At 34.5% G+C, this 12,459-nt stretch overlaps 1 protein-coding gene across 8 annotated transcripts in view; it reads right to left on the reverse strand.

Moving 5' to 3' along the window:
* Positions 1-12,459, reverse strand: part of LOC125654125 (plexin A3-like) — a 34,079-nt gene that overhangs the window by 21,535 nt on the left and 85 nt on the right. The window contains exons 1-6 of one of the 8 annotated variants that reach the window (XM_048883916.2): positions 10,270-10,376; positions 8,408-8,520; positions 6,698-6,769; positions 5,279-6,578; positions 4,121-4,327; positions 567-683 (exon numbers count right to left, since the gene is read on the reverse strand). In XM_048883916.2, the coding sequence (XP_048739873.2) occupies positions 567-683; positions 4,121-4,327; positions 5,279-6,397 (1,443 nt within the window). In that variant the 5' untranslated portion in view covers positions 6,398-6,578; positions 6,698-6,769; positions 8,408-8,520; positions 10,270-10,376. Of the gene's footprint in view, positions 1-566; positions 684-4,120; positions 4,328-5,278; positions 6,579-6,697; positions 6,835-8,407; positions 8,521-8,963 lie in introns of all 8 variants that reach the window. The other 7 variants (XM_048883914.2, XM_056144804.1, XM_048883915.2 and 4 more) reach the window with 7 other exon arrangements.

Below are 12,459 nucleotides of genomic sequence, written 5' to 3' on the forward strand. Positions count from 1 at the left end.
ACGATGAGGATTGAGAACTTACTGTTTAGTTAGTGATGAGGAATGAGAACTTACTGTTTAGTTAGTGATGAGGAATGAGAACTTACTGTTTAGTTAGCGATGAGGAATGAGAACTTACTGTTTAGTTAGTGATGAGGAATGAGAACTTACTGTTTAGTTAGTGATGAGGAATGAGAATTGATTAACGATGAGGAATGAGAACTTACTGTTTAGTTAGTGATGAGGAATGAGAATTGATTAACGATGAGGAATGAGAACTTACTGTTTAGTTAGCGATGAGGAATGAGAACTTACTGTTTAGTTAGTGATGAGGAATGAGAATTGATTAACGATGAGGATTGAGAACTTACTGTTTAGTTAGTGATGAGGAATGAGAACTTACTGTTTAGTTAGTGATGAGGAATAAGAACTTACTGTTTAGTTAGTGATGAGGAATGAGAACTTACTGTTTAGTTAGCGATGAGGAATGAGAACTTACTGTTTAGTTAGTGATGAGGAATGAGAACTTACTGTTTAGTTAGTGATGAGGAATGAGAATTGATTAACGATGAGGAATGAGAACTTACTGTTTGATCAGCGATGAAGAAGACATTTCTATGGCTGATGTCTACCTCTGATTCACGGTATATTGCTTTGTCTGTCAGATTCCAACTCGCCAAATAATGGTTCCCAGTCAACAAAACCTGTCAAAGAGTTATACATTAATTGCTTTACAATACAGGGCCGTAAATTAACCTTCAATTTGGAGGAGGTAGGAAATTAGGCGGGGGTCTGGGGGCCGCCCAGGCCCCCAGACGCTGAGCACATTTTGTGCACACTGAACACGTTTCGTGCAAAATCCTTGATTCTAGGGCCTTCTAAGATGTTACTTGACTAACTCATTCTAAAAGAAAGATTTGGAATGCTTTTTAAGGGAGGTATCATGTTCTTAGTTATTGGAAACAACATAAATTCTAATGAACTTTAAATTTTAATTTTTTTTGGCTCAAAAGTTGGAGGAGGCAGCTGCCTCCTCCGCCTCCATGTAATTTACGGCCCTGCAATATCTGAACACAAAAAGAATATTTATAAGATCAGTGATTACGCCTCTCATATAGTAAAATTATTGTTAAATAGGGGCCTTAATTTGTTTGTGACAGTAACTAATGTAAATATGCATGTGAATTTTAATACGCTAGGCATCTTTTCCATCTAGATCACCTGATCAGACTGAAATATTTTGCTAGACCATTAGACAAAGTTACCAGTGTTGCATAATTTTAGTTCCAGGTAGCTCGTGTTATAGCTAGAACCATAAAAACACATTTTAGGATTATACATGTAGGTTGCAACATTTAGGCACATAACCAGAAAGAAAAAGAAGTGTACGCAAAGTATGCTAAGGGGTCTGGGGCCGCCTTGAGGCCCCAAGTGGGTTCACGGCAAAACCCTGGTCTGGGCCCAAGGGGTGAAACCCCCGGAAACTCCTGTTTTACCAACAAAATCACCTATTTTTTGTGCATAGAAACAGAGTTTGTTGTCAATTTCTAAAACAAAAACAATTCACGAAATTATTTTCCGATTCAGAAGTGTTTTATTATGCCAACTATGTGTACTTGGACTGACTTTACATTCATTTGACGAATTTCCTTCATTGTTTTTGACTGGTATATCTGGTAAATGTTACTGATAACAAAGAATATCCTAATCCGTCTGCTACATGCACATATATTAAAGTGATATTCGACATGATGTTAATGATTTGAAAAAGGACTTTGAATTTGATTGAATGGACATTATGATGCTGATTGAAATATAAACCGGCATTGTATAATGCAGTTATTTTAGGCACAAATATTTTAATGGCAAAGCTCTCTCTCTCTCACAAATGATGTGTACACAACTGATGTGTACGCAGTCGCACACTTGCGTATAGGCAGCTACATGCCTGACATTTACCGATGTACTTGATTTAGCAGTAGCTGCTTTTTATGAAAGTCACTAAATAGAATACACAGTAATACATTTACAGTACTTATAAGAAATGAATTTTATTTTTTGAAAATAATGAGGTATGAACTATGATGCTTCATGCTGGCATACTTTTCCTGAAGCACTTAGTACGCGCTTCACCAAGTACGCCAGCATAGTCACAGTTCATACCCTCATGTATTTTCAAATTTATTTTTCATATTTACATTCTACTTTTAATTTCAGTGATTGGGATAAGCAAATTGCTAAATGTGACAATGGCGCGTTACTAGCTAGTATCAATGTAACATTTCTAAAATGAATGCGCCATATTGAAATTTTTTATGTGACATTTTAAATTGATGAGTACGAGAGACCAGTAATTTATAATCTAAACACTACTGACAGACTGCATTGCCATAGGTAACTTTAGTTTTATTATTTGTGTTAAAGTTACGTTTTACTTTAGGATTGATCATTCTCAGCGTGATCAATTGTCTGTTTTGATGTTTCCACATCATCATCTTCTGCTCCTACAGTGTCTTCTGCCGGTACTGGCTTATCATTCAGACGAAAATTAAGAAAAGTTTGCCCTTTGTCAGGCTTAGGAATTTTTTTGGTGGCATCTTCTCTCCGTGCACATTAAAATTACAATTTCACGGTATTAACTGATCAGATAACCTTTTACTATTGATTAGATACTGAGGAAATCGAAGTCATACTTGTGCTTAAAAGAGCGTAGAGTTGTGCTATTATAAAGCACTACAGCAATAAAGATTTTTCAAGCACTAAATCGATATAGATTCAGTGGGGGATTAGCTCAAAACTTGAAAAGTTCGTAGATCTATGAAGTCAGTGGGGAAAACTTCAAACTAGGTATATCGATGATATGCGCCTTAGTGGCGCATTGTTTTCAATATTCTATGCACCATTTTTTAATTTTATGCGACTATGGCGCATGCTTATCCCAATCACTGCTTTTATTTCTGTCAATATCCCCGGTCATTAAATTAGACATACTATATTCATCAAGATTCATACACAAATTGTTTACAAAAGCAACACATGAGGAAATGGCTATCATCACAATCTGTACAGATATCAATGGCATATAAATTTTACATAGTCATTAATGTCCATCACATATTGTATAATAGTGTTCATCCCATAAATTGAGTTTTGTTAAATTTCAACAAAGTCTCTTGGTCCTGAAGGAGCTATTCAAAAACATTGTCAACTCAGCTAACTGTATATATTATACATGTAATGTGTTAGTGTTTACAATATATGATACGGTTTTCATTCTCCATGGTTAATCAATAAACCAATAGAAAACCTTTGACTGGTACTTTACTATATACTATAGAATTAAATCTACAACTCCTGGGCAGATCAAGAAAATCTTAAAAGGGGATGTACGTTTGAAACCTTAAGTCCTTAACTGTCAAAAAAGGAGGGGTGCAGACCTAAACCTTTGTCAACATGACCTTTTTATGTTGACTGTGTCAGAGCAACACATTAATGCCCCCACTGACAATATAGTATAAATCTAGGACTTTATAATTGCTGTTTTACTCAAGTGAAGTGATCATAAATGAAATAAAATTTCCTTAGCCCAAGGGCCATAACTTTGCCAAAAGTTATCTGACCAAACCCATACAGTATTTGACCTGCATATTCTCATGATATATCTATATCCCCAATTCAAGATGTATGGCTGAAATAATGATTGGAAACTAAATTGTTTGAAATTTTCTAGTTCAAGGGGCCAAAAATCATTTTACTGAAACCAAATATGAACTCAACTTGCATATTTCAATGAAGTGTATATATCCCAGATTTCTCTTCAAAATGTCTGTGTATGACAAGATAATGAGTGGAAACAGAATTGTTAAAATTTTCCAAGTCCAAGGGGAATAACTCTGCCAAAAATCATCTATATATATATATATATATACCAAATTGTTAAATATTTTCTTTTGTGGCAGAGAAAATGAATGGAAACTCAATTATGTCGGAATGATGGAAGAACAGAAGGATGGAAAGGGTAATACTATATGCCAAGACATTTCATGGTGTATAATTTGTAAATTGATATCAGACCGACAAAGTGAAATCTTTATAGTTCATGTATCAGTGATACAGAACCCTTTATAATGAGGTAACAAACCTTGGTAACTTGTCCTCTGTTTGTACCAAGTACTGCTATCCTGGCTTTGTTCTGTCTAGCCATAACAACTGAAGTCAACAAGCCATCGCGTTTCACATACACAGCACTCCTACTCAATTTAAAGGCATCCCTATTCTGGCTAGTAGCACTCTCCTGAATTCCAATGTTGCTCATTAATCCACAAAATCCTCTCACGTCATACTTTTCCTGAATAAAAAAAATTACATTAATGCAGTAAAGTTAAAATGAATGCAGTGAAGATGTAATGTGTTAATGTAACTGTAGACTGACTCAGCAATTCTGGAAACTATTACATTTCATTGTGTGATGCTGAGGGGCATGTGACAAGTAACTGGCAAGACAATTCATACATGTGCTGGTGTTCTGTACAGAAATGCCAACAATATAGATCATTAAAAAAACAATGTTCTTACAATTTTGAATCCAATCTCAATATGCCAGTTTCGAGATACATAAATCCCTTTGGAGAACTCTCATACATGGTAAGGCACCAAACAATTTGTTTATATGTGGGAATGGGACAAATATTCCTCACAGCATTATAAAGTGAATGTACTCATTAAGTTTCACATATGCTGTTTCATTACCGGAATTCGACTGATACACAAAGTAAGCAGAGGATAAGTAGTCAGGAAATAATTAAATATATGAAATTCTTATTATATCACGTTATTTTGTATCATATCCAAGATATTACTTGCAAATATGACATATTGTTTTTAAGTTTCCACTTTAGTTAAACATTTCTCTCGATATTATGTTGCATTTCTTACATTTACATATACAAAGAGGCCAGTTTTAATACATTTTATTGTCTTCCTCACTGACTGTAGGTCCACTCTGTATCACTTATAGATATTCAAAGTTCCATTAAATGCATCTCCAACACAGAAAAGCTCTTATCTCGAAACTGGCATATACAATCAGTTGTACATTCTCCACATACTTCATCATTAGGTGGATTAATATAATGAACGTTAATCCAGATTGAATTGTGAAATCAATAGATTCTGACAATGCCTCTTAAATTGCTTATAGAATAGGAATGGATGAAAAAAATGAAGATTTATTCACTCAAGAGAAAATCATTGCCCAACAAAACATTTTTTTAAATCACACCATATGGTTAACACTTACATCTTTTTCACAATTCCTGACTTCTGCTAAACTCTTTCCCACCAGCCAGGTCACCTGGCTTCCTATGCCTTCTTCAAAACACCGATTTTGCAAATATTCAAATTGGGCAATAATATCAATAACATCATAGAAACAGAGAGCAGACCCTAGGGCTGCATCAGCCTCAGAGCCACGGTTTGTTCTCCCAAAAGTCACGGCTAGACCAAAGGAACCATCTTTGGCACGTACAGATTCGGTATAGTAAGCATCAATAGCAATGTTGTACACCACAGAGTCCGATACACATTGAAGTGGCAGTTCTGTGTAGGAGGCATATGTGTTGTCATTTCGACAAATCTGAATTATTTTGGTTAAAAATTTGGGAATAGGAGCCAGACCATCTTCCATTTGTATGGAGATGAAATAAATGTGTCTTCCATGCTCAAACCCATAGATGTAGTGTGCTTTGAACAAGTTCTTAAGATCTGAATGTACATCTACGTATGTGTGATAATTTGGATCACTGATGAAATATTCAAATGTTTTGTCTTTGGTGTGATATTCTCGAGTAGAGATGGCAGCAGGACGGTATTGTGATGGTCTGCCATCTAGACCCATAGCGACATACAAGAGACTCCCCCCTCCAACATCACGCACAGGCCTGCTGCCAAAAAATCCATATACTTGTTTTTTGTCGATGCTGCCTACAAAATTGATTTTACTGTTTGTCAGTGTTACTACATGACTAATGTTTCTGGAGTTCCTCAGTTCACATTTGCCCTGCCAGATGGAGCCACATACAAGCATATACCCAGTCTGTCCATCAAACTCCAGTATATTGACCCGGTTATCTGTGAGCTTCCTTCCCTGCAGACAAGCCTGGGTGAGGTCCGGTGAGCACTGGGGGCTATCATTTTGTGGCCCCATCACCTCCGTTCTTATGACATGGAGATTTGAACTGAGGTGGAGCAAGGCATTTTTAGTTCCCAGAAAAACATCCCCATTATCTGGGTGAACCATTATCTCATAAATAGGTCCACGGTCCACGTGGAATGAGCCTGATGCAGCTCCAGACTGTGTTGTGATTACGATCTGTATCAGTGATACCATTACAAAACACAACGCTCTCCTCTCGTCCATCTTATAGCTCTTCCAATGGAAAACGCCCTCTCCTTAAAATGTTACCTGTGGTATATTTCCATTTTCAAAGTTCAAAAGCATATGCATATTTAATGCCATATTTTGATCACTTTCATTCATAATTCCAGAATAAAGTGCTGAATTATTTTTGATGATATCAACAGATCATGTCCACCATGCACTACATAAAAAAAAAACAATGCATAATCAAATATTGACATGTTCATTAGCATTTACAACAATAAATAAATCATATTAATGCAGAGAACTTGAAGTACTTAATTATATCTTTCATATTACCTGAACTATGAGCCTAGTTATCCATATAGCCACTAGCACTTTACACGAGTGATACGACTCTGGGTGAATTACCTACAAAACCAAGACACTCTGACACTTCTACTCTGGTATCAGACTCTCATCTGTGAAATTGCTTCCTGCAAATTCAGATTATTACAACAGTCTATTTTAGGTCCATAATCATGCTTTTCATTGCATACATATGAAAAGTAACAGAAAAGTCTTTATCTAAATGCCACTGAAACTTAAGAGGTTCAGATCTAGTTACTATCTACAGAGTACCACTACTGTATGTGTCAATGGGCTCCACTTCAGAACTTAGTTATATCATACATTGCTGAAAAATGCCTTAGTGGTGAAATCATCTTTTTTAAATACTTTAGGAAATGTAACCATTTCTCTATTTCTCTCTACATGTGTGTACACACACACACACACAAACAAAATGACAGAAAACTATGTACATGTAGATTCCATGCAATATAACCTTGTTAATGTGTCCGGTTTCAAGCATAAATATAAGATAGAGACTTATTCTTTTTTCAGACAAAAATTTCTTTTTTGATAATAAATGTGGGTATGAACTGTGACACTTCATGCTTGTATTACCTACTTCATGAATAGTGTTAGCGCATCAAGTGTAGCAGTTCATACCCTCATGTATTTCAAAAATTAAATTTATTTCTTATATACATACATTCCATTTCTGTTGGAAATTCCAGTAGATTAAATGAATGTACTATATTTAACAAATAAGATATTTATCAAGATTCATATGCAGAGTGTTTACATTCATGAGGAAATGGCTACCATTACAACTTGTAAAGATATTAAAGGCAAAAGCATTGGAAATGTAAATATTTAGCAATTGCATGTCTTCAACACTCTGAGATCATGCATTCATAGAAAAACTGTGAATTGAGGACATGCTAATTTGTAACAGTCTTGATACCTTTAATAATGTACTACTTACAAAGTTACAAACATATAATGGATTTCCCATCATTTCTTTTCAACAGGCAAAGTATATATTATCACCATTTTCCACAGTTTTTGTTTATTTCAGAAAGTGAGTGCACCATTCTTGATTACCACAATGAAACTGCAAATGTTAAATTTTCATAGTTCAAAGTTGAAAATAAAAAATTAAACTGCCTCAGAAATTTACATTTTAGACAATTTACAAAGAGATGGTAAAAGAATCAGTCAATATGTGAGGTCATATTCTCAAATAGAATCAGTATTGGGGACTGAATTCTCATTTTTTGTTTGGCTGACAACCTCAACATGGAAATCGCTAAATTTCATATTAATTGCAGAGACTGTTCCAAATTTTATGGCTGGAAATGGCTATAATACTGTCATATTTAGTAACTTGTGTCATAGTAATAGATCTTTAATTTTATCCTAAACAGTGAAAATCATCAACTTTGATATTTCATTTCTTTCTTTTCATTTTTGAAATTCACAGGGTCAAATAAACAATTTGTCATTGATCATTTACCAATGAATATCAATAGTGCAATGGACTCAATACCCAGAACCATGCAGACTCCATTATTCATAATAAAGCACTGCTCTTCAATATATACACTATACAGTAATATAAATACTTCCAAAACTGTTTTTATTACAATTACAGTATAACTGCTTATATGAAGAATTTGTAAATAATATAACCAATATGAATCAAAGTAAGTTAAAGTCAACCTGGCCTTTGTGTGCTTTGGTAGGTTGGGTTAACTCTCCTCCTCCATAAATAGTGCAAGCTGTGTGCAGGCTGTTAAGTGTGTGGAAAATTGGACTCGTAACTTAGATAGTAGCTGCATGAAAAACAGAACCAGCAGTTAGGCAATTACACATGACCACATTTCTAAAATGTCAGGCTATAATTTATTGAAACCACTGCATTAACATTGATCATGTCTCGATAAAGGCTGGAGTAATATAGAGTGAAATTAAACTGTAGTTGTCCTAATGCTTCTATATGCATGGATCAAATATTACACAATCATTTATAAGTGTATACAAGCAGATACACTGGCTATAAGCCAGAAAATTTTCCTAGGGGTATTGAGAAAAACGACAGAAGTCCACTGAGCGGTTGCAGTACTGAGGGGGCTCTGATCTACTGCAATATTTTTTTACCTATAATTCTGGGTCATCTCTAAGGAACAGTAGCTAAAATAAGGCAACTCACATTCAAATTATCAACAACTTAATATTGAAATACTTCGAAAGATAAGAAATTTTGTGTACATATTACCATATTTTACAAAGTTTCCATGCTGTGGTAATGCACTCTATATTCAATACAGCTTACAGGGTGTTATCCATTCAATAGATAAGTATTCAAATTAATCGATAGATTAATTATAAGGTTATATTTACATTTCCAATGTTTTTGCCTTTGATATCTTTAACAATTGAAATGATAGCCATTTCCTCATGAGTGTGAACAATGCGCATATGAAGCTTGATAAATATAGAAGGCCTGCGACTATTTAAGGAGGTACTCTACATCGCCATAATGGCTGACTTCCTTTAAAAACATGGAGGAAAAAATCAATATCAACAATATTTGACTTTTCCTTTTCAATTTAAATACCAAGCCGAGTAGCTCAGTAGGTTAGCATACCAACTGCTGAACTGTAGGTCGCAGGTTCGAGTCCAGCAGGGGTTTTCAATTTTTTTCAGATTATCTTCTACTAAAACTGTAATTTTTGACAAAATAAAGTAAATTTGAAAAATTTCAACTTCAAATATTGTTGTACATATCCTCCACTTTTCATCTACATCAAATTTCTCTGGTGTCGCATACATCCTTAACAACGGAATTCTGACAGAAATAGAAGTAAAATGAAAAATATATATATAAAAAAGAAAATACATAATTAAGGGTATGAACAGCAACGCTTCACGCTGGGATATTTTTCATGAAGCACTAATGCAATTCATGAGGTATCCTGGCGTAAAGTATCACAATTCATGCTATCATATGTATTTCCAAAGCTAAGTATTTAATTATACACATATCAATTAATATGTCAAAAATGTAGATTATCAGAGTATCTAATAAAATATGTTGTCCTAGGTCATCTATTATGTCGTCATCTATTATGTCTAATAGCTAAAATTTTGCAACTTGTTTAATACTTATACTTTTCATTTTCGTAGAAGAAAAGAAAAATGGGTTAACCATTCTTACATGCATGACCCCACCCAAACAACCCCGTCAAGGTGTGCTTGGTGATATATTTACAAATCTTTGGTATTTCTTCATATGAATAAGTGTTACTATAAATTACACTAGAATGCACTAAAGTGAAAAACAAAACCAAGCCATTATACATCGCATGAGCCCGATGAGTAATCACATATCTGTTTTTAAAAAAAAATCCTTTCATACCGGAACAACACATTGTAACTTTTACCACGCTATATTATCACACCTTTTCATGAAGTGTTGCTTTTCTTTACAAATGAATTCAGTTGATGTTCCTCTTAATTATTCATTGCACTTATGTCTACCTTCTTACCTATATAGATTCCAATATTTCTGAACGACTTACCTGTGACTTACTTTCATTTTCTTCGATACCGGAAGCATAAAGTTACAGGTGCGATCGTAGGCGGATCTCGCATTTCACCTATAATCGCTAAAAAAAAAAAAAAAAAAAAAAAAAAAAAAAAAAAAAAAGTGTGTGATGAACACGTCAGATTTTCCGTTAAACTCACAGGAAGACAATTTTTTTTTTTTTTTATATATATAGATTTTAAAACGTCGAGTGCCTATGGTTACACTTTATCAAAATATCTCCATATTGCCTGTATTGTCTATGTACGCAAATGAGGACGTCCTCATTTAGTAGGTTTGGTCGGCGAGAGAGAGAGAGAGAGAGAGAGAGAGAGAGAGGGGGGGGGGACGAAGGAATGCGGACAATTTATAGAATTCGCAAAACAAATGTAAAGTCAAAGTACATGCACACAGTGCGTTGGCATTATAAAACACTTTAGAAAAGTAATTTTGTGAATTCTTTATTTTGAAAATTGACAATAAACCCTGTTTCTACGCACAAAACATAGGTATAATTTCATTGGTAAAATCCACCATGCAGGAGCTTTCCGGGTTTCGCCTCCTGAGCCCCGGTCTCACGGCGGCCACCAGACCCCTTGTCGTACACTTAATTTTTTATTTATTTTTGACTACGCGCCTGTTTAATATTAATGGTTACCAGGAGTTGAACAGGTCAAAACGAGCTAATAGCCCCTGTGCTACCTGGATGTTGAACTGAGATACCCAGCTACAATAAGATTTAATATCGTTCAAGTTTCAAAAGGAATTACATGTGACGATGTATGTTATCATATGGTATATGTCTCTGATATTGTGGCTAATAATAAAAGTATAGGCAGTACTAATAAGTTATAACTAATGAATTATCAAATAAAATATATAGTTATAATATATTATAGTGATGCAGCGGTCAGCTGGGTTCGATCACTGCGGTGCCCGGATAGTTCGGTTGGTAGAGCACCCGACAAGAGATTCAGAGTTCGGTCTGGTCCGCTGCATTTTCTCCCTTCCTGTTACAGTTACTTACATATGAATGTAAAAAAAATTACAATTTTCTTATCAAAATCTTACAAAAACTGCTTATAAAGATATGATAGTATTAATAACAATTTCATTAATTTGTTTCTTTACAAAAATATACAAAATGTATGAAAACATAAGAAAAATCTTTTGCATAATGTACTTGATAAAGAAATCAATGAAAATAGAATATTTTGAAACATATCATTGACTTTTAAAATATCTTATATTCAACAAGATTTTTTAACATAACTATCAGTAAAGACTCTCACAAAATGCATGTTCCTATCAGCTGCATTAGAATCTGTGATAGACCCGGTTCTATTCGTTCGGCAATCAAAAGGGAACAAACTAGAGAGGTCAATATTCCGGGCATGTGCCATTCATAACCGTGTATTAAAGTCCCATCATAATATATGTAATACTAATTACTAGCATGTACGTGGCATGCATGATTTATAACGTAGACACTTTAATGAATAATACACGTAATTGTTATCATACTATTATTAAGCCATCTTCGCAAGCCAAGTGTCCGATTTGCTTATTCTCAGAGTAAGCGAAACGGACACTTGGCTTGCGAAGATGTGATTAGGCTTACAGTGAATAAAATATACTGAATGCAAATATTGTTTAGTATGGCAGTGTGAGTTATATTGTCTAATATTTTTACATTTCCAATTATCTTTACCAAGCGAACATGCCGCCTCTTGAAGTATCTGGCGTGAACCTTCATGTATTTTCAGAAATAAATTTTTTTTCTTAAATGAACCACACAATATTTCAAATTGTTTTTATAATATTTGTGTTTAAGCCAATAGACTTTACATTAAGGGCAAATTTGTTGCGCTTAAATTAGTTTTGGTTTCGAATCAGTTTAGTAAACTATTCATTTGTTTCTCGAAGTGGTTTTGAACTGGGGCCGTTTATTCGGTTTACGAGAGAAGCGGGAAATCAATCCAGCATGGCGACGGCATCACCTGTGGTTTTGAAATGTGCGGTATGCAGTTTCTAGACACAAGGCCCAATGACCTTTAAAATAAAAAGGTCAAGGTCAAACTCATCAAAATGAGATTGTTTGGCCATTTTCAAAGTGTTTTAGAATATTTACAAATGCAGTGGATGTTATTTGATCCTATATGGACAGTTAGATCCTTTTGAACAT

Source organism: Ostrea edulis, chromosome 7 (genome assembly GCF_947568905.1).
Source record: "Ostrea edulis chromosome 7, xbOstEdul1.1, whole genome shotgun sequence".
Lineage (NCBI taxonomy): Eukaryota > Metazoa > Mollusca > Bivalvia > Ostreida > Ostreidae > Ostrea > Ostrea edulis.